Source organism: Dromaius novaehollandiae, chromosome 17 (genome assembly GCF_036370855.1).
Source record: "Dromaius novaehollandiae isolate bDroNov1 chromosome 17, bDroNov1.hap1, whole genome shotgun sequence".
Classification (NCBI taxonomy): Eukaryota; Metazoa; Chordata; class Aves; order Casuariiformes; family Dromaiidae; genus Dromaius; species Dromaius novaehollandiae.
The window spans coordinates 16137703-16158962 of NC_088114.1; the positions used below are offsets into that span (position 1 = coordinate 16137703).

Here is a 21260-nt window from a genome sequence, read left to right on the forward strand (position 1 = left end):
TTTTGTAATTTTAAACGTTTAGAGTTATAATTGTATTTACCAGCACCTCTATGAACTGTGACCTTGGCATCATGTTTTCTAGTTGTCACCCAAGTCACCCTTTGATCTATTGCACTCCTTCCTCCATCCCATGCTCTGACATTGTCTGTTCTGAGGGGGAACCATTTCTTAAATATGCATGCCACTGTGGGCTTCTGGCATGCCATCATAAATGATAATGAACTGGAACTTGCTAGAGTAACATTCAGACAACACAGGGAAGGGGCTTGGGGCGATCTTATCGATGAGTTTAAATATCTGAAGGGAGGATGTAAAGAGGATGAGGCCGGACTCTTCTCAGTGATACCCAGTGACAGGATGAGAGGCAATGGGCACAAGCTGAAACAGGAATTTCCACTTGAACACAAGAAAACACTTCTTTGCTGTGATAGTAGTTGAACATTGGAACAGGTTGCCCGGAGAGGCTGTGAAATCACCATCTCTGGAGATGTTCAAAAGCTGCCTGGACATGGTCCTGAGCTGCCTGCTTTAAGTGACTGTGCTTAAGCAGGGGGTTTGGACTAGGTGATGTCCAGAGGTCCCTTCCAACCTCAACCATTCAGTGATTGTGTGATTCTGTGAAAGTGTTTCCTGAAGTAAAGTTAGATGCTGTTTTTCTAGCAAGGTTACAAGAAAGGTGCTGCCCTGGTTGTGTCTGGAAAAGTTGCTCCAAAAGGCATGTTCCCAATCACTTGGGCAGGTTGAAACCTACCTCTCCTGGAAAGCAAGGGTGATGCCTCCCCAAGCTCCTTTGAAAACCATACCATGAGGCTTTAGCTGCTGGGATATGATCACTTGGAACCACATCTCAGGCTGGTGTCAGATTGTGGGACAGATACAGGCAGAAATTGCATGAGAAGCTAATTCCATAGTGTGAGAATGAGCATTTCTCTTGAAACTGAGGGCTCCAGGTCCCAGTGAATTAAATAATTTGCAAACAGATGCCAGATATTTGTAGACTTTGAGTTGGAGACATTTGAGGAGGAGAGGCTGATGCACCAGACTGTTGTGCTGCTATTCAGAGGGACCTCAACAGGCTGGGGAGATAGGCAGAGAGGGACATCATGAAGTTCAGCAGAGGGAAGTGCAAAGTCCTGCAACTGGGGAGGAATAACCCCATGCACCAGTATGTGCTGGATGCCAACCAGCTGGAAAGCAGCTTTGCAGAGAAGGACCTGGAGGTCCTGAAGTTGTGGAGTCTCCATCGTTGGAGATATTCAAACCCTGACTGGACATGGTGCTGGGCAACCTGCTCTAGCCAGCCCTGCTTGAGCAGGGGAGTTAGACCAGATGATCTCCAGAGGTCTCTGCCAACCCCAACTATTCTGTGATACTGTGAGTTCAGTATAACTTGCCCCTGTGTTTCCTGCATCTTAAGTGCTTGTATTCCTAAACTCATGTGTGCGGCTGTTTGGAGAAACAACAGCTGGGTTGCTGGGTTTCCTCTGCCCTTGTTGTAATACACAGATTTATTGCAGATATGAATTCTCATGGAGCTTTTCTATCCCATATAGGTTGTGAAGGAAGACTGAAATCCAGGATGGCATGAACTGGCAGTTTATCATGAGAGGATGTGCCTGCACCCTCGCTGACCTGCTTGCTCAGCCTGTGCCCCGCTGCATCATCTCCCAGCCGGTGCGTGGGCTGCAGCCTGTCTTCGCCTTGCCCCTTGTTCCTGGTGCACCGCTCTGGCTGCTTGGCTCGCCATGGGAGGATGCTTCTCCAAGCCCAAACCAGGTGACTGCTCTTCAGCGCTCCGCTCCTGTCACACGGCAGCCTCCGCAGCTGCATATTGAAGTAGGTCAGCCGTGAGGCAGCCTCCACAGGAGCCGGCTTTGGAGAATGTTAATTCTCCGCTCCTGCGGGGAGGATTACGGACCCGTTAATCCCCCTGAATTCCTTTGCACTTTCACTCACATGCCAGGATTTGTGCAAAGGCTTTAGCAGTGCTTTTGGGGGCGGCTCTGAGATACAGTGAACTGGAGTCACAGTGAATGATGGGAGGAAAGAAAGCTGAGCAGGGAAGTCAGTCATGGTATGAGTCAAGGGCAAGCATTCTGTCCAAAGGTGTTCTGAGCTCAAAGACAAATCCAAAATTGTAGGAATATTTCCCACTTAATTTGTCCTCACTGTCTCATCTGCTGTGATTCCCATGAGCTGCTTTTCAGCTGCTTTGTGACCCCATCCAAAGTAGTGCGTGATCTTCCCTAGCCTCCGTGCAACATCTGCTGCACTCTCTCCCATGCCTGAGCCTCTTCTACCTCTCGTACAGCTCCTGGCCTGTGTCTTGATCCACTTAATGACCTTTCCTGCTTCTGTGCTTCCTTTTGGATGCCACTTTCTGCCTCCCTGCAGTTCACGGGGACATAACTGGTCCCTTCATGCCCTGGGATGTGTTTGTGTGATATCTGTCCTAGTATAGATGCTTGTGACTCTTTGTAAAGAACCTTTCTTGATGCTGTCACTTTGCCGGTCACCAACAAGCCCTGAATTTTGCCTCTGTTGGAAGGGAGCAAGACCATCTACTTGATTTCTTGTTGTTTTCTGAATTGCAGTAGCCTAGGCCAGTTCCTAGATGATGGTGTGTTCTGCGCATTTTATTTTCTTTAGCAGCAGTACACAGGAAGTTCGTCCATGCATGTTACCTCTGACATGTAAATCAGCCTTAGGCACCTGGATCTCAAGGATACATCCTCTGTTTCTGCAAACTCCTGCAGTATTCTTTGGACATTCCCCTTCTGCAGCTCTGCTGTATGGGCTCCCTACTCCCCTTCTGTGATCATCCCTCGAGATATATGCTTGGGAGCTGAGGGACAGGCTGAAAGACTCAGAAGTTTGGTGGTGCAATACAGGTCAGGTTTGCAAGCCACCAAGTATCCACTAAATGGAGTCCTCTGCTCCACTGCCCCTGCTCTGCACGGCACTGGCATACACGCTGTCTTTGAGACTGCGATGGGTGGTTTCTGAGACACAAAGAGAAAAAGAAAGTTTGGCTTCTGGGATTCACCTATACTGTGATTGTTTTACTGGTTATTTTACTGGTCATTATAGTGCCCAGATACTATAGCGTTGGATACTGTGGTCAAATACCTGTTTTCAGAGTCATCACTGAACCATAAGTTTTCCTTTGTGGAAAAGCCACACTGTTTTATGTCCTTACTTGAAATATTTAAGGAGTGAAAACACATCCAGGAATAAATGTCATCACTGACTAAACCTGAAACAAACGCTGCTGGCAGTTCCTTTTTATTTTGTATACCATCAGCAAAATTCTGTTTTATCTTAGACCAATACAGGAATAAGAGCTCTGCAGGCATATTTCCTGTAGCGCATATTTTCATGTAGAGCTGTATTTGCATAGCAGGGCAAATGATTGAAAATGCCCTACTGAAATGTAACACTCTTTCTGTAATTCTGTTTTTGATTAGCGCTTTTCAAAAGCTTTTGACAAGCCTTTCCCTAGCCCCTTGTTTGCACACCACTGCCTGGAAATGCTTCATCTCAGCAATTATAAAACCTCCAAATGCAATAAGATAAACAGAGATACATTTGCAGCTACTGACTGTTCTGGCCAAGAGGTTTCACAACCTTTTTATAATATTTGCCTTTCACATTTCTTGCAGGAACAGTGAACTGTAAGGCTAACTAGTGGACATTCCTATTTCTAAAAAATCCGTCTTTCCCCTGTACAAATGAGGTTCTTATCTGCTCCCATCTTGTTATTCCAAGAGAGACCCTCAGTCTTTCTGAATACTCTCAGAATTTCTCAAGATAACCTTGTAATTACACACATATTACTGTATTCCAAAAGGACCTTTTGCTGAACAGATCACGAGCACAAGTGTGACTATTGCTGCAGAACCTGATCCTATCCTGATATTGAAGTGTTTAGTTAAAGGCTTATGTTCAAGCACTGGAGTCATCTTTTTGTTCTCTCTGGTGGTGCAATCATATGAGTCCAAGCACTATTCTGAAGGCCTCGTTCTCAATCTGTGCATAATTTTTTTCTGTTTTTGTCAGGGTGCATGATGCATATGTAATGAATTTCACATTGCCATCTGGCAATCTGTGTGAAATCACAGCTCCCACTCCAACAGGAGAGGCATCACAAGTCAAAATTATAGGTAAAGAGGATCATCATGCACCAACACCTGCATAGAAGACTATTCTGTGTTAGCTGCCGTGATTGGTTATTGGCTTTTCTGCAGCTCCTTCCAATATTAACCTTTTTTCTAGAGGTTGTTCAGGGCAGTTCACAGACTATTCATTGCCAAAAGTCCTCATTATGGTGTAGTTAAGGTTGTCTATGGCATCTGTTATCCTTCCAGAATGTAAAGTTTGGTGAAATTTGAACCTTGGAAAACTAGGAAATGGAGAGTTATGGTCTACAGGAATGCAGTCTGAACACCAGAATTAGAAGAAAGGCTTGTAAAATGCATTTAATTATTTTTCTTTGCACTTTTCCCTAGGCTTCGAGTTTGACCGCTGGGCAGGGTAGACAGTGGACTCTGGACAGTATGGCTTATCTGCATATAAGTTTTGTCGTAGCACAAAGAATGCGCTGGCTCTGAGCAGGGAACGTGAGTTTTGTTCCTCCGTGTTATGTGTTGCCTGAGGAGGTATTGTGCGCTGTGAGTCCTCCTGAGCTTTGCTCCACAAGCGCAGTCACGACTTGGTTGGCAGACCCTTCAGCGCTCCACATCCAGTTTTTTATGAGTGTGGTTTTTGCTGAAATTGGCGTCTGGAAAGACAAGATAGAACCAGGTGCATTTGACCTCCAGGTTTTGTCATTAACTTTACCATTTTTAATAGAAATGGTTCTGAGTCTCTTTCAGGCCACTAAAAATAGTTGTCATCTAGATTTGCAGTAAGTGTCAATGTAACTAATTAAAGATAAGGAGCATTATGGGACTACTGCGGGATCTCTGGTGGGCCATGCACCTCGGGTGAGCCTGGAAGATGTCTGGAAAGTGCAGTTCTGGCAGGGGAAAGGGAGAGATCCCAAACATGGCCCACGGTGACAATTTTATTCTACGCTGGGTGCAGTAAATAAAATTATGTTGGAATACACTAGGGTTTCTGTCTCTTTATCCACCCATCCCCTGCTATTCCTTGCACCATAATCTGCCCTCAACAGTTTTTCAGTTTACCTCCTCTTACCTCACTGAGCAGTTAGCATTTTAGAAGCTGCTTTTGACAAAAGGTTGTTTCTTGTTGCCTGTTGCTGATTTGCTGGGTACCTGCTCATTGTGAGCAGCAGCTTCTCATGCATCACGCGATTTTGTGGTTTGGTGCACTAGACATGGAAAGCTTTCCCGTCCTTCAGCTGAACTCCTCCCTCCCGTCTCAGGGCAGGCATTCTCATCTTACCCAGCCCACACACTTTTTCAAGCCAGCTCCCTCGGCTGGCCCCTGCCAATACTGTCTTCCACGGCATAGCCATATTAACTTAGCATTTTCCTTGTTTTCACATTTTAAGTATGATATTTTAAATCTCCCTATATCTATGGTTTAAGTTTAACCTCCAGCAGGGCATTGAACACCACTGGGAATCTAATCCTGTGGTATAGAAGTCCTGGGTCCCTTAATTGCCTTAATTTTTTAAAATACTAACCTTAGCTCTGCAATGCAACCCAGCCCAGCCAAGCCTTTCCCTCCACTTTACACTGCATTACTATGGGTTGATTCCAACATTTCCCCCTGTTTTCATCAACTCCTCTTCCTCTTCCTGTCCAGCACCCTTTTCTTTACACAGGCTGTCAGCTGCCCACCAATCGTACAAACTGAGCTAGGGAGAAGGTGCAGCGTGGAAGCCGCAAGGACAATTATGAAAGGGAGAGGGCAAAAGCTGCCAGGCCAGGGAGTTGGTATGAACAGGGCAATGAGCCAGCACTGGGCAATATAGTTCCAGAAATTCAGGATCTAGCATTAGCATTTGTGATCCAATTAGTACAGGCAGCACTGATTTTGCACACAACCAGATTTTTGATCAGAATATCGTATCTTCCTCACAGAAGTAATTGAGTCTTCTTTGATTTTGTCTGGTTGGCCCAGATGCTTCCTAGGGCTCGAGTTATGAATTTCACATGAGACAGTTCTTGAATACAAAGCATGAAAGTCCCTGGAGCAGGGCTGGGCACCCAGATGCCTTTCTCCCGGTGAACATCCCTAACCATGAGCCTGGGGCGTCAGGCTCCCCGTCCTGCCAGCGCAGCAGGTAGTTGCTCACAGCTTCTCCTACTCAGTAGGTTATTGCAGCTTGCAACCTTATGGCTCAAGTAGCTGGCTAAAAGTGGGCAAGGAGGCTTTGAATTGTCCCAGGCCAAAGACTGATAGGAATAATGTTTAAGAATAAATTAATTTCCTTGAGGTATAATGGAGTATTACTGACCAGCTCCTAGCTTTTAATGACCACAGGCTGTAGGAGAAAACACATGAAAACACCATGTTTGCAGTGTGAAAGAAAAAAACAGTCAATTGTGATACGAAAGACGCTGCCCAGTGCTGGGATGAGGTTTCTGGACCTGTGCATAGGTGTCCCAGTAGTGCTCTCAGGCCTAAAGACTTAAAACCTGGGAGGAAAAAAAAGCTCATAATGTATAGTCTTGACAAATGTTCACATTTTAGGCAATTTATGATTTTAGAGACTGGACTCAGGATTTTCAAACACTAAGAGCTGGCAGTACTGTATGAGATACACATTGATATGCAATATTAGCATCCGCAAATAAAATAACTCAACCTGTTTCATCTACTGTTTTGTATATTATAAAATACTTCCAGCCCTGGCCTGCTGCTGCTGCTGTTCTTCCTGTGTATGTATATACCTAAATGCACACACATGCACACACATGCATAAATACATACGTACGTATATGTATATTTATATATATACACACGCATGCAGAACAGCAGTTGCTCTGCCCTGAAAGATAACCGTCGTCTTCATTCCCACTTGTGAGAATCTCGAGCTGTGTTGCAGCAGGGTCTATGGCTGGTCCAGGAGGAGTCAGCCACCACGCAGACAGCAACAGATTCATGTGCCTGTGCCTAACGCTTCCCAAACAATTCACTTTTTAAGCTACAGAGCCTCTTTTAGTGGGTTTTAAAAAGACTGACAGAAGGATGGAGCAGGTTGAGTGCGGCTGCATAGTGCCAGGAGACTTCAGAAGTTAAACTTGTTTTTATAGATGTCTTTCATGTAAGTGTCATTTTCTCTGATCGAAATAGAGCCAGTTTCCTGGATAAACTCAGGTGCCACTGAGCCCTGGATTCCGGGAGGGATCAGCACATGGGAATGCAGGTCTTCAGCCAGAGAGCCACCCCACGCTGGGCCGTGGGCTGAAGCCGGGGAGGAGGAGGAGGAGGAGGAGGAGGAGGAGGAGGAGGCAGGGGAGCACTGGGGAGGGCGATCCTGGTGGCGTGGAGGCGCGAAGGCACTGAGCGGAGACAGGGGCCTCAGGCCGCGAGAAGGGGTCAGGGAGGGGGGAGTAGGAGCTGCCATGCACAGAGACGAGGGGTGAAGTGTGGGGCCTGAAATGGGAGGAGGGGATAAGACTTCATGCTTTTATTTTCTTTTCCGAGGGACATTTATTTTGAAGCTGAGTGACATGTCAGTCATCGCTCTCACTGAGTAATGAACAGGTGCTGGAAATGCTGTAACATGCCACGTGGCCAGATAGGTGTTGCTTTTTTGCATATATTCTTCTGAGGGGAAGCTAAACTTCCATCTTTGTCCGTGGAGGATCATACACCCATAGGTTACCGGGCTCTCTGCTCACCTGATTCAAGTGTAGTTTGAAAACTGTTGAGAAAAACAGCCCAAGTGGTTTGGGTGTTTGTTCCACAACAAATTTACTAGTGTTAATGTCATTACTAGGGCTTGGAGCCACCGGGTTTGCCAGTCCCAGCTTGGTCTCTTCCAGGGCAGTGATCTCCTGTAGCAGGATTCCACCGCCTGACTTGGTGACATCTTGTTGCTCTGGGCAGGCTCAGATGAAGGCACTATTCAGAGGCACTTCATTTTCTTGCAAACCAAGATGTATCGTTTCGATGCTGGATTTTTAACAACCCCAGTCTCACCTGTTATGCAGTATGTCTTTAGTCAGTTGTTAGCCTTAAGGAAATGCAACTGCCTTATCTTCAGATAGTTCACCAATCAAGCATGTAATCATATCAAATGATTTGCACGTTTCTTTGACTGGAAATGACATAAATTGATGTTGTTTGTATTTCATAATTCTGTCCTGGAAAATCCATGTCTGCTTTTCCAAATGTTTTAGGAAAACAGTGCTTATGAAAAACAGTTTCTGCTGATCACCCACTGAGAGCTGTGTTGCATCACTGGAGCTTCTGTAGAGCTCTAGGAAGAAATTTGCTCACAGCAAAGATTTTTTTAAATGTGTAGAGCTGGGCATACTTGTTTGCAATAACTGCTGCAGCTGTCAGATACAATAATGCAACAGAAGTTCACATTTTCTGTCTCTTCCATTGATTCAGCATGGGTACCCAGAAAATTGCTTTACTAGATCGGAGCATCTGGGCTGTATCCTTCCTCTGCCTGATTGCTAGGATTTGGTACTTCAGCAAAAAGTAGTCCCTCCTCACACACTGCCAGGCTGTCAAGGGGATGGAATTTGCTTCTGTGGCCCTACAGGAGTAATATATGGGTTTGAGGAGGTTTGATTCATCCAGTCTAATCAGGCATGATTAAAAATGTTATTGTCAAGCAAAATCTGTTTTTAAAGCAAATTACAGCATTAGGCTCTGACCTCTCATGGCAGCAAATTCCACAGCCAGGCGACGTGCTGTGGGCTGAAGTGTTTCCTCCGCTTCTTGCAGCTTTGTTAGCTGCAACGGCAGTGAGCGATCCCGGGTTCCTGTGATGGAAAAGCACAGAAACTAGAAACTCACAGACCTTTTGAGGCAAACAACTGTTTCCAGTTCATTGAAAGAGAAAAGAAAGCAAATTTTTCTTAGATAGGAGACCTACTGTGTGTCCTCAGAAATGCTGCGTAGCCCTGCTGAGGCAGGAGAGAGCCAGCTTGCAGGGGAGCCCCGGCCCCACGGGGACAGTGCCCACACAGCCCCTAAAGGAAAGGCAAGCTGCACATGCGGTGGCAGCTGCAGGAGCTCTGCTCAGAAAGAGGTGGCCACATCGTGCTGCAGACCACTGGCTCATTGCTGGCATTACACGCTTTCTCTTTTTCCCGTGACCCTGGCACTCTAAAGCTGGAGTTGGACTCCTTGAGCAGGCAGCAGAGTCGAGCCACTTGCCCGCTTTAGTGGTGGAGTAACAGAAATATCAGGTACTCCCACCAAATTGTCAGAAAAATATGCTGCCTTCAGGATGGAAACATTGAATTTAAAGGGAAGCAAGGGCTAACCAGCTACAGACCCTTAAGCAAGAAGACAGAGGTCAGATTGGAAGAGCAGTGTCTTCCAGTAGTGGTGGATGCTTTCACTCTACCTCCATCTGAGACAGGTTTTGTAGGTAGATGTAATATCTTTTACTATGTCAACTGGAATAGTTGGAAGAGCTATGCAGTCTTTGGACCTGACTGAGGAAGGTGTCTGTGCTCCAAGGCGGGTCTGATGATTTCGATTAAACCAGCTGATCTAATAGAAGAAACCACCTTGGCTACAAGCCTTATCTTGCCTGTGCCTTTTGATGACCATGGCCATCTATGTCGCATGGCTACATATATGCATATGGCCTTGTGTGAGTGAGTGTGTGTGTATATAGATAGATATATATTTAAATATGTATGCCTTGTATGTAGCATTAGCGCCTGCAAGGGCATGCAGGCATGGCAGACTTTCCTGGCTGCCCATTGCCACACTGTGCTCCCTTGGGCTGTGTTCTCCCCTGCTCAGTCATCTCCCTGCTAAATCCTGTATTTTTTCACTCCTGTCGAGGGCACAGTCAGTCTGATCCGGCCATGCACGGTGCTATCATGGAGGAGTCCATGCAGGTTACTTGTTAGCGTACCACTTCCTGCATCCCAAAGTGAATACATGACTGTCATCCTCAGCTTTGTTTCCACATAGATGGGAATCCAAATGGATTCCCTAGCTATCCCTTCCTTCTGTGAACACCAGGATCTAGTCCCCAAACTTGCCACTGCCTCGGATTTGTTTTCCCTAAGAGCTGCTCAGCTGTGTCGTCCCCCTAGACTTTCACCAGCACCCAGCCTGACCATGCCTGTGACTGCTGCTCTGCAGCCATGGCTGTCCTGTCTGTGGTGGGCAAGACCTCACTAATCTCCTCCTGTACTTGGTGCCCTTCTATGCTGGCACCCAAGTTAGGCTCCCCAGCAACCTGCCCTGCTGCCAGCCCCAGCCCTGGGCTCCAACCTCATGAATGGGGCTGAAGCATCTTTCCAGACTTTGCTGATTTCCTCCACTTGCTTGTTCTCTCTTGTTTCAGGTCTGGCGTCTTCCTTGCTGAGAAAAATATCTGTTTTCCTCAATTTGTCTTGTATCTGCAGTCCACTCATTAATCGGCACCATTATCAGCATGGTAATATTTCCAGCCTTCTCCCCTTCTCAGCTTTCGAATCAAGAGAAAATGAGCAAAATCTTGTAACAGCTCCCATTCCCTGGGCTTTCTTCCCCTTCATAACGTTGTGGTTTTCTAGTTCCTCTCCATCAGTCCCAGTCATCCCATGTTTACCTTACCTCAGCTCCCATAGCAGTACCATCCCTTGACTCTCATCAAAATGTCATTGTTGTTAGCGCCTGTTCTATGTTCATGTTCACAGAAGCATATTCTGGTCTCCCCTGCCTGTAGAAATGGTCCCTTGGTCTTTCCACCTTTCCTGCCCTCACCCCCCAAACCTGCCCGTCACTTTGCATGTTTGCCTTTGGAACTAGCTATCCTTCCTTGCAAAACTTTAAGTCCGTTACCCCAAGGCAGTTTGCCTGGCATTCATTTTTATTGCCTTTTTTTTGTACTCACTTTCCAGTACTCCAGCTGCTTTGGGCACTAGATCTGGCCCAAGCCTTTCTGCATCAGTCTTGTTAATGGAACTAGCTTCTTAGGACTTGAAATAAATGTTGTGCTGCAATAGGCAAAGCTGAAAATACCTAGAGCCTTTCTCTTGAGGTGGCAACACAATGAACAGGGCTCTTCATGCTCTTTTGGGTCACATTATTCCCTTCTCCTTGCCTTTCCTTAACCTGTTTCTTTTGTGGGATTTGATTTTTGTCTCCCGTATAGCTTTTCCTGTTCATGACATTTACAAGACTGGCAAAGCTAAATCATATCCTATTTGCTTGGGATACTTCTTCAAGCTCCTGGCAATTATCTTCTGACTCACTATAAAACTCCCCTGGTGTTTATTATAAATATTAATAGGTTTGGTTTCATGAGGTTCCTGGGAGATAAAGTGATCTTTTATCCTTGTTTTACAGCTGTGGACCCAAAATACAGTGTTTAAAGTCAAAGCTGTCATCTAGCATGCCTGGTTTTAGATGCTAGACCTGGGTTTCTCAGAAGCCCTGGCATGTAGTGTTATTGTCCACCCAGCTCCCATGGCGTTTGGTGTCACCCAGGCAATGCTCAGACTCAGGGTATCTAGTCAGTCTCCAAGGAAATGGTTGATGAAGAGGACTGTTAATGACCAATTCTGGACATTTGCATTTAAGTAAATTGATTAGCTTCAAATAGAAGCCCTGTGGGAGAGAATCCGGGTCTCTGGAGCAGTTTCCATTAGTCTGAGATTGTTCTTTCTTGTACTGCAATAGCCTTTTCATTTGATGCATGTTTTCCAGCTTCTCCAAGAACTGAGATGAGATCTCATGTGGACCCGCTTCCTCTGATAGTCCTTTATCCAGCCCGTTCCCATCCAGCACTGTATGAGATGTGTGGGATGTAGGTTCAGGCTTCCCTCTAGTGCAGGTGCACAGCAAGGTTGAATCTGCAGTGCTCTAACCATGCTAACTGTTGCATTTCCTGCATGTCCCTCCTTTGGGAAGTGCTGTGCAAGCAGAGGCTGAGATGCCTTCACCACACTTCTCTTGCCAGGAAAGGGGAGCACGCTGCAGCAGACCCAGACTGCTCAGTGCTTCCCTGTCAACCTTCCCCTTTCTGCCCCAGCTGGCCCCATCACAGTGGGGGCTCCTCTCCCCAGTCCATGTGCCCCTCTAAAGCAGGATTCGACTCTTTGGACTCACTGTCCAAGTCCCCTGCCACCAAGGCCTGATCCCCCAGCTTCGTTCTGGGCATTTCCCCATCTTCTCCCTTCAGCCCCCCGTGTTCTTGTATCCAGCATACTCAGGTGAATTCCCTTAATTTGTGTTTCTCACCTCCTGAGATCCTTTATTTGGTTGCCCTTGCTGTGGCTGAAGTTCCTGCTACTTTATATAACACAAGTTCAAGCGTCTTCGTGTTTGTTGGTGCATCCCATTGCAGTCTCCAGTCTCTCTGTCATGGAAGCACCTCTCTCTGCTCCTGCTAGTCTCCAAGCACTGCTAGTTAGGTAAAAGGGATTCCTTTTACTCTGTTACTGCTTTGCAAGTATGACTTGAATCCCAGACAGAGGAACTGTTTCTGTGTGTCTTTATTGCTGTGGCCTGAAACAGCCCCTGTGTCTTCCCCTCACAGTCTCTGCTTAGGTCAGAAGGATGAGGGCCAGGAGGAGGACCCACAGCGCAGCCTGTGTTTGTGAGCATGAGTGTAGTGGTGGCAGTGTAGAAGGGCAGAGCATTGGCTATGCCATTTCAAGAGGCCACATTGCTCCATCACTTACCCCCTAATTATTGCGTAGGTGTTGCAGCTTGGACACAACGTGTAGCAATGCAGCGCGACAATGGAGCTGTGCGAAGGCAGAGACCCGCTGGCTCTGGTTTCCATCTCTAACCTATTTCCTTCCTTGCTGCACAGATTGCCTGTGTTGGGGTGGGAAGCCAGATCTGACATGTTGAGAAGAGAACTGCACAGGTACTGCAGAGCCTTGAAAGGTCCATTTTGAAACAAATTTCTGTAGATAACACTGACTGATTAGAGCCAGTTGCCTTTGGCCGGTCCTACTTTTAGGGCACTGGCATGCTGGAATTTCAGCTGTCTGTGCCCTCTTGCAGTAGGTCAGGAGTCCCACCGCGCTGGCACACAGCAGCTCTCACGTGTTCCTGAGTGTCTGCACTTCCACAGCAGCTATCTCTGTGTTCAGAGTCCTCCATGTGTGCTGGCCTGGTCAGCATCATGTTCCTCAGCCCTATCTCCTCCATTCCCACGTCTCTCTTAATGTGAGAGGCACCCACCAGCCCTTCCTTAACAGTTCTTCACTGCTGTCCCAACGATTTCCTATTTGCCCAAATGATGAGGACAAGGATGGTGCTGCCCTTCTCTGCCTGCAGTGCTGCCTGTTTCCTCTTCATCCTCTGTTCTTCCTGGCCCACATGCAAGCTATTCTGATGGGTCCTCTGATCTGACTCACAGGTCCCCAAGGCACCTGTGACCTGCAGGCTCACGAGGACCCTAAGCAACTGATTTGTTTTGGGGAGAAGCAATAACAGGAGAAAAATCTATGGGGAAGGGAGGCTGGGGCAGCTCTCCATGCAACATTCCAGGCTGGCAAGACAATTCTTGCTTCTCCCATTTCATGCTGAAGATTCACTCTAAATTGAAAACCTCACATAGTAATAATGTTGAACATTTCTAATATCAGTTTCTTATTAATTGATCTCCATCTAACAAAGCAGCTGTATACAGCACTCACCATACAGTTTTGGCTTTCTCTTTCGGTTAATTTTGTTTACAAGCAATAGAAGAATTTTTTGAAGTCTATTTGAACCCTACAGGCCTAGGCACTGCTCACATTTGACTGCCTACAGCAATATTCCATTAAAAAAGACAGGAGTTTTGACTGATGGATTGTTTTCCACTAGTTACTAATGCCTACTTGCAAGAATATGTGCTTTATGCATGCAAAGGTGCATGAAAGAGGAAGAACGATGGGATAATGGACTCTGTAATCAAGTCAAGTTTGAGATTAAATATATTATCTTCCCAAGCAAGCCAACAAAAATGTCAGTTCTTGTGGCATGTGTCAGCCCCTGTAGAAGTTCAAAGAAGTCAGGAGAGGCAGGATGACAGCAAAACCTCCTGCTTCATTTTAATGAAAATTTTTGTTTGTTCCTGCAGTTGAAGTGAAAATTGAAGTTGTGATACCTGAGAAGGAGAGAAGCAAGGAAGAGATGTCACCCAATGGGAAAGCCAGTCCACTTGTTTACAAAGTCAATGGGACTGCCCGGCATTATCATCTTGAGGAACATCCCATTGCCAGCAATCCCTACCACAATCCGAAGGATGTGGTGGAAGCATCTGTGTGCCATGTGAAGGACCTTGAGAATGGACAGTAAGTGCCTAAAATCTTTACAGGAAACCTGTAAAAACTCTGGGGCCCTTGTAACCTGAACTGAACCCATTATCTTGTTCTTTACAACTTCTGGAAATGATAAGTTGATTTAGTTAAATCTTTTTTTGTTCTTTTTCTCATATTAATAAAATAACATAATGGAAGAGTGACAACTTCTGTTTTATACCAGAATAACTGCTATTCTTTTGCAGACTGCCCAGTCTGCCCTGGGGCTCTTCTTAGAAAGACTTGATGGTCTGCGGCATGAGTTCTCGACAGACTCTGTTTAGCTTGCTTTAGACAATCCTGTTGACAGGTTTTAAATTTAGTGTTCTAGACTTAGTATCTTTACAAAACAGCATAAACAGAACAACCAGGCATCGAGCTGTTGGGATAAATCATGTACTGCAGTGGAGTAGTTCTGTGCCTTGTTTTTCTAGTTTTTCTTTTCTAGAACTCATTTCTTTCAACTTCTTTGTTAGCTGAGAATGGAATTTTCCAATTCTTTTGCTGATGGAATCACACTTCAACTGTGTACAATTTCACTGCCCTGATTTAAGCGTTCTCTTAAGTCTAAGAAATGTATATCTCAGTCACTGTGCTTTACAGGCCAGTGTTTTTGCTTGGGATAGATGTGCGTTTCCTACAGCAAGTTCCATTGATCTAATCTAACATCCAAGCATGCTCTGTCACTGCATGAAATAAAACATAGTTTGAAATAACCTTTTGCTTCAAAAAGCTTTGATGGATGTCAGATATGTGGGAAATAGTAGGATTCTGGGAGCTATTTGCATTAAATTAAACTATTACATTTAACTAGAATCCTGCATTCTAGAATCCTCCGTGTAATACAAGCTACTTTGTGCTAAATTTAAGGAGCTTCATGGGCTATAATCATTCTTGTTAGATAAGTTTATCCAGGAATAAAATATGATTTTTAATTGTGATGGGAATTTAAGTATTAGAATGTTCTACATAGGGAAGTGTTGAATTTTCTGTTGGTTTAAATCTTTGAATGAGATTTGGCTGGCTTTCTGCAATCTCTGCTGCAGCTCAGAGAGAAGTAAAGGTGGTCCAGCTGGCACTGGTGAATGACAGTCTCTAGGTGAGAGCTTGAGGTGAGGAGTCAGTAAAGATGCAGTGGACTTCAAGGATGCAATGGATGCAGGGCAATGGAAGGGAAATTACGGGTAATCCTCCATTTACTGCTCAAGTGAGCAGCAATACCAAGGAAGGGGAGCATTACCTCAGGAAGAGGACAGGTGCTCACTGGGATTGCCTCATAGCTTGAATGAAGCAAAAAGGGGAGATTATCCTGGGAAATATTAATTGCATAGTGCAGGTCCTGATGGTTAATCTGCCGTACTGAGTTTCCAGTGTCAGGATGTAGCCAAATGGCTCCTGTAATCATTGCAGTGAGGAGGTACCAAGTTTTCTTGGGGACAGGTTCTGCTGACTTTGTGCTTGGTCCTGATTACTAAAAGCGTGTGTTCTGCTTTGTTGCCCCTGTGCAAGAAGGATGTTGGAAAACTGGGTCTTAGATAAATACATTGAGTTGTTAATGGACTGGAAAGCATACAGTAGAGTAGATTAAAAGATTAAAAGAGCCTAGACTACTCTGCTGCTCATAGAGAAGAGGAAGAGTGATTTGATTGTAATATGTAAGTACATACCTACAGAAGGCTGTAACAGGATCTCAGTCTAGCAGGCAAAAGCTAAAGCAAGAGCTAGAAGCTGGAGTCAGTCTGGAAAAGGGATTCACACTGTAATCATATATGCAGTTAACCATTGAAAAATTTACCAAGTACTGCAGTGGATTTTCCATCAGTGGGCATTTCTAAATTGAGACTGGCTCTTTTTCAAATAGATTCAGTCTAGTTCAAAGTAGAGGTAACTGCAAGAAGATTCTGTGGCTTGTGTAAACAGTGGGCCAGACTGGAAGAGCACCAGTCCCTTCTTGTTCTGCAATCCAGATTTTCTGGGATGCTTCTTTTAAGGTCTGCGTTGAAGCACAGGTGTGTATGGGGCACAGCAGTTGTGCAGGGCATCCCCATATATAGTTTTAGTCATCTCTAAGTTGTGCTAGTGGAGTTGCAAGCATAAGGTACTCTTTCTGCCCACCCTTTTTAACTTTTTGGATGGTCTCTGCAGAACCAGTAAAAGATTCTGGAATGAAAACTCTTGCCACTGCTATACCTAGACAGTCTCCAAGTAGGCTAACAGGGAATGGATGGGAAGAACACAGTGTGGGTGTTTGGGGGTCAGATACACAAAGAAAGTATAGTGCTCCCTCACCTCATTTACAGAGGTCCTTCACAGGTTATAGCTGAGTTTTAGCTGGTGCTTCCAGGTGGAGAATGGAGCAGGGCAACAGGACAACTTCTCAAGTGAGTAAATGGCTCAGCTGGGAACACTTCAGCATAAATCGTTGTCTCGCTCACTTTTGGAATTAGCATGTCATGACATGTCTTGCTTTATATTGCCTTCAAGGTGCCAGGTCTTGTTTTGGACTCTCTCAGATCATGCAGTTCCTTAGATTAGTTGTAAACTCTTCCACTTATCTTATCTTTCTATAAGGCTGTGGTTGTCATTTAACAGGAACAGGTTTTATCTGAAATACTGCACAGCTGAGGAATGCAGTAGGACTTGCAGTGGTTTATTCACACTGTGCTGACTGAAGGTTGTCCAAGTGCCAGGTATCCAACACAGGGAGAGGGCAGAGCTGCATTGCTCAGGAATAGGGGTTCCAGAGCAATTTACTTGAACAAAATGGCTCCCAAGGGCAAGTATGATGAACTGTGCTGCTGTCTTGGCCTGAAGTAGCAAGGAGCTTAAGCATTTGCCTTTACTGTAGTGGGACAATTCATGTAGGTGAAGCAGACACATGCCTGAAGACTTGTTCAAGGTAGGTTTGTGTGTTCTAGGTGGGCTTGTAGGCTGAGCGCTGGTCTCACCTCCATGGCAGGAGACATGGAGGAAGGAGACAGTAGAGAGAAGTGCCTCTGTAGCCTGGACGCAGGTGACAAGGTAGAGTCACCATGTTACCCAAACAGAAATAAGCAAGTGTGCTCTGTTGCACAAGCAAAGTGAGTCTAATTCATCTGAGACCTGGAGACCTAACATTTATGTACAGTACTCATGGCTTGTACGCGGCCAGTAGGTTTCCTGAGCACAGAATTTGCTGTGTGTACACCAGAGATGTATATGGTACATCGTACATGCCAGGCTTGCTGTACTGATGATCCACTTAGTGCAATGGGAACAGTCAAGATTTCCAGATAAGCATGAGATTCTGCTAGGACAAGATTTCTGGGTGGAAGAGAGGAGCTGTCCTCCTCCCAGGGAAAAGCAGATCTGTGTTAGCTCTGTGCCCAGCTCCCTGCAAGAGGAGGACTCACTGCTTGCCTCTCCTCTGCATTCTTTGACTGTTAGCTGAAAGACTCTGCCTTAGGGAAATAGCTTCTGATAATCAGATTGGGAAGAGGTTCAGCACCTCACACAGGTCTGGAGATTGCACTGGCAGGCAGAGTGTATTGGGTATTGTGGGCTCTTGGTTGGAAAGGGAGTAGCTGCATGGGGAGAAAAGGAGGTGAGGATAGGATAGGTTGGAATGAAGGTCTGATGGAGACATAGTGAGAGAGCAGAGAGCTGGAGTAAACTTCTCTTCAGTGCTGAGCAAAGTCAGTCTCCTCTAACAATCCTTGGGTATCCTGCACTGCCCCTATGGCTAGAAATCTCCAGAAATCTCCCTAGCAAAAATACACTGTTCCTGGGCAGGAGAAGGAGTGGGGGTATGCAACAGAGCCCTTGGGCACTGGAGCCTTCTCCATCCCAAGCTCTGTACTTACGGAGAGAAGAGCAATGGGCAGCCTCCTGGAAATGATCTGCTGATACAGTTTGAGGTCTCGTATTTCACTGGGTAGTGAAACTGCCCAGTGTCATAGTTAGGGGCAGTTTAGATATGAGAGATTCTTCTTTGATTACATTTATATCACAACTCTCTGACTGCAGCCCTACTCTAAGGCATTTCTGTGTATGGTCTGTAGGGCCTGGAAACACTTGCAAATAAAAATAGTTGTTCTAGCTGCATCACAAAACGTATGCCCAGCCAGCCTGAAGCAAGCACAGTGAAGGGGCACAGCTGGGCGCCACTGAGGGGCAACAGCTCGTGGTCCCCAAGCACTGGGGAGAAGGCATGCCTCTCCCAGAGGGAGCTCTGAGCAGCAGGCTGGTGTGAGTAAATGCACCAGCCATTCTGAAATACTGCACTCAACCTGCTCACTGTACAGAGGTGTGTATCAATCAGCACAACCCTGTTGACCCTGAGTGTCACAAACTGGAGGATAGCTCCAGCAAAGCCTACAAAGCTATTTCTCTTCAGCTGCTGGGACTTTGGTTCATTTCTCCAACCTACATCTTGTATGGTCAGGACCTAAGTGGAAGTGAAACTAGTCTGTTCCAGGCATCGTTCCCTACTACTGTCATTTGAGGCAAACAAAGGAGAGAGGAAGGAATCAAATGAGGTTTCTTGAAACTTGATCAGGAATTGCTTTATGTTAAGTGGTGTCCTGTAATGGTGAATTACAGATCAACTCCCACTGTCTCACTCAAGCCAAGTGAGGTAGAAGGCTTTTCTAAAAGGCTACTTTCCAGGACTAATGACGTTATTAATCACTAATTCAGGAGGTGAGGATGCTGCAGTAGTTTCTTCTGTCCTTGCAGATAGGATGCATGATTGGCAAAGTAAGTCGCACTTTTGGCCAGGACAGTGGTGGCCAGAGCTTCAGCATAGTTTGGCTATGTGTCAGGTGAATAAACTCCAGAGTGTTTGTGGGGGGACTCAGAAGGCCTGAAAATTGCAAATTTTGTGTATAAAGGATTCCTGCTGTCCTAATCACACTTAAGTCCAGATGATGCATTTAGAGTATCACTACAAACAGTTGCAGTTGCAGGCTTTCAAAGAGCACCTGACTGTCTACTAGAGAACTGTGTGGTGATTAAGTTGGCTCATATACAACTGTGGCTCTGGATGCAGGCATCAGCAGGGAAAGAAAGTCCCATCTGTAATGCAGAGTAAGGGCCAACAAACCCAGAAACATCGTTGACACTGTGACGTGACCAGAACCAGAGTCACCTTTGCTTAAACAGGGCATGACTCCTTAAAGTTGACTAAGGTTTCAGCAACACCTGATGACTAGTCTTGTCCTTTTAACTTGGCATCTCTTTCCGTGTGTTAGAGGGGCAGCCCGTGCTTTGCCAGTGCACAGAAAATAGCAAGAGTGAGGCACTGACATACCCAAAGGCCAAAGTACACAAAGGAGCCAGAGATTCCTCTCCTGGGCACTACCTGATTTTCTGACTTCAGAAATGCTGTCTTTGCTTTGACTGTCTGGGCGAACAGAGGCCTGATAAGGATGTGCTGAGCTGCTGCAGCCCATGCCTTGCTCTGCAGGCACCAGGAAGAGATGTAATGGCACACTAAAACCAGTTTGGTTTCTAGCTCCCATTACTCCTGTGGAACTCAGCAGTCACTTTCTAACCAGCTAAGTAGGGGCTCTGGAGCTGCCTCCTAGGGAGAGTCCTGAGGGGAAAATCCATACTGCCTGTAAGATGGAGAAGATGCCACTCAGCAAGCCAGCTTTGGATCAGGCCCAGTCTGGGAACAGGACAGAGAGACTTCCAGAATCAGCTATATAACAGAAGCAACTGACAGCAGTAAGTGAGTTAAAGGGGGGCAGGAGCTGGCCAGACCAGTGAACAAGACTGTGGTACATAGTGAGATGAATGCCTTTTACTGCCAGGTGGATGCCATCCCATGTGCTTTCCTTGTTTTTCCTTTGTAGGATGCGAGAAGTGGACCTGGGCTGTGGGAAGGCTCTGCTGATAAAGGAGAATGGTGAATTCTATGCAATGGGACACAAATGTCCTCACTATGGGGCCCCGCTGGTGAAAGGTCAGTCTGTGTCACTTGGTATGAGATTAAGAACAGGGTTCAAAGTATTTGCAAAAGACAACCCTGCATTCATCCAGCTGAGCTACCTGGGCATGGGCCAGTGCAGCACCTCATTGTCAGCTTTGGACAGGCATCTTCTTGGTGAGGGAAACACATGCCCATAAAGCTGAGAGTGCAGAAGCCTCCTGTAAGCACTTTGCCTCAAGCTTGGTTTGCCGATTGCAGCAATTTGTCACGCCTCAATAGCAGGGCTGAAGTTTCTTTGGGTAACTTTGAAGAACAGAACTGCACTAGTATCATTAAAGCTGACTTCTGTTTCGTTCTTCAAGTGGGAGCTGAACTGTTTTTTGATTGTGTGGAACAGCTCCAGCTCATGGTCTCCAAGCAAAGCCTGGTTTTAGGAGGATTTTCATATTGTTCTGTTTATTGATTCTCTTCCACAGAAGAGTTAAAAATTTGCTTTAAAAGAAAAAGAATCACCTTTTGAGTTTTATAGTTTTTCAGGCTGCTCAGTCTTAAACACAAACCCATAACCCACTATAAATCAAATCCTGTTCACAGGGGAAGGAGGAAGCTCTTTGGACTAATGGGATACTTTCAGTAACAAAAAGAAATGGCTCTGGTTTACTGATCAGAGTGGGATGATGTACAATGGTTTGTTGTCTTGGCACTTAAGAATATGCATCGTGGCACTTTCCCACAACATGGGCTTCAGGCCCAATAGGCCACTAACCGAAACCCTGAGTAACCACCTGGCTGCGTGCATGACAACTACTTCACTAAAACTGTGGTACTTTGCTGAAGGGTGGATCTTGGGGAAGATGGCTAGTTAATTTAGCAGAGAAGCTCTTCAATCAGCTGGACACATGCAAGGGGACCAGCCTGCTTGCTGGTCTGAGGAGCTTGCT

At 45.8% G+C, this 21260-nt stretch overlaps 1 protein-coding gene across 3 annotated transcripts in view; it reads left to right on the plus strand.

Moving 5' to 3' along the window:
• AIFM3 (apoptosis inducing factor mitochondria associated 3) overlaps positions 1–21260 on the plus strand; it is a 77604-nt gene that overhangs the window by 13584 nt on the left and 42760 nt on the right. For all 3 annotated transcript variants that reach the window (XM_064522363.1, XM_064522364.1, XM_064522365.1), the window contains exons 2-4: positions 1554–1776; positions 14186–14399; positions 20243–20352. In XM_064522363.1, the coding sequence (XP_064378433.1) occupies positions 1746–1776; positions 14186–14399; positions 20243–20352 (355 nt within the window). In that variant the 5' untranslated portion in view covers positions 1554–1745. The remainder of the gene's footprint in view (positions 1–1553; positions 1777–14185; positions 14400–20242; positions 20353–21260) is intronic.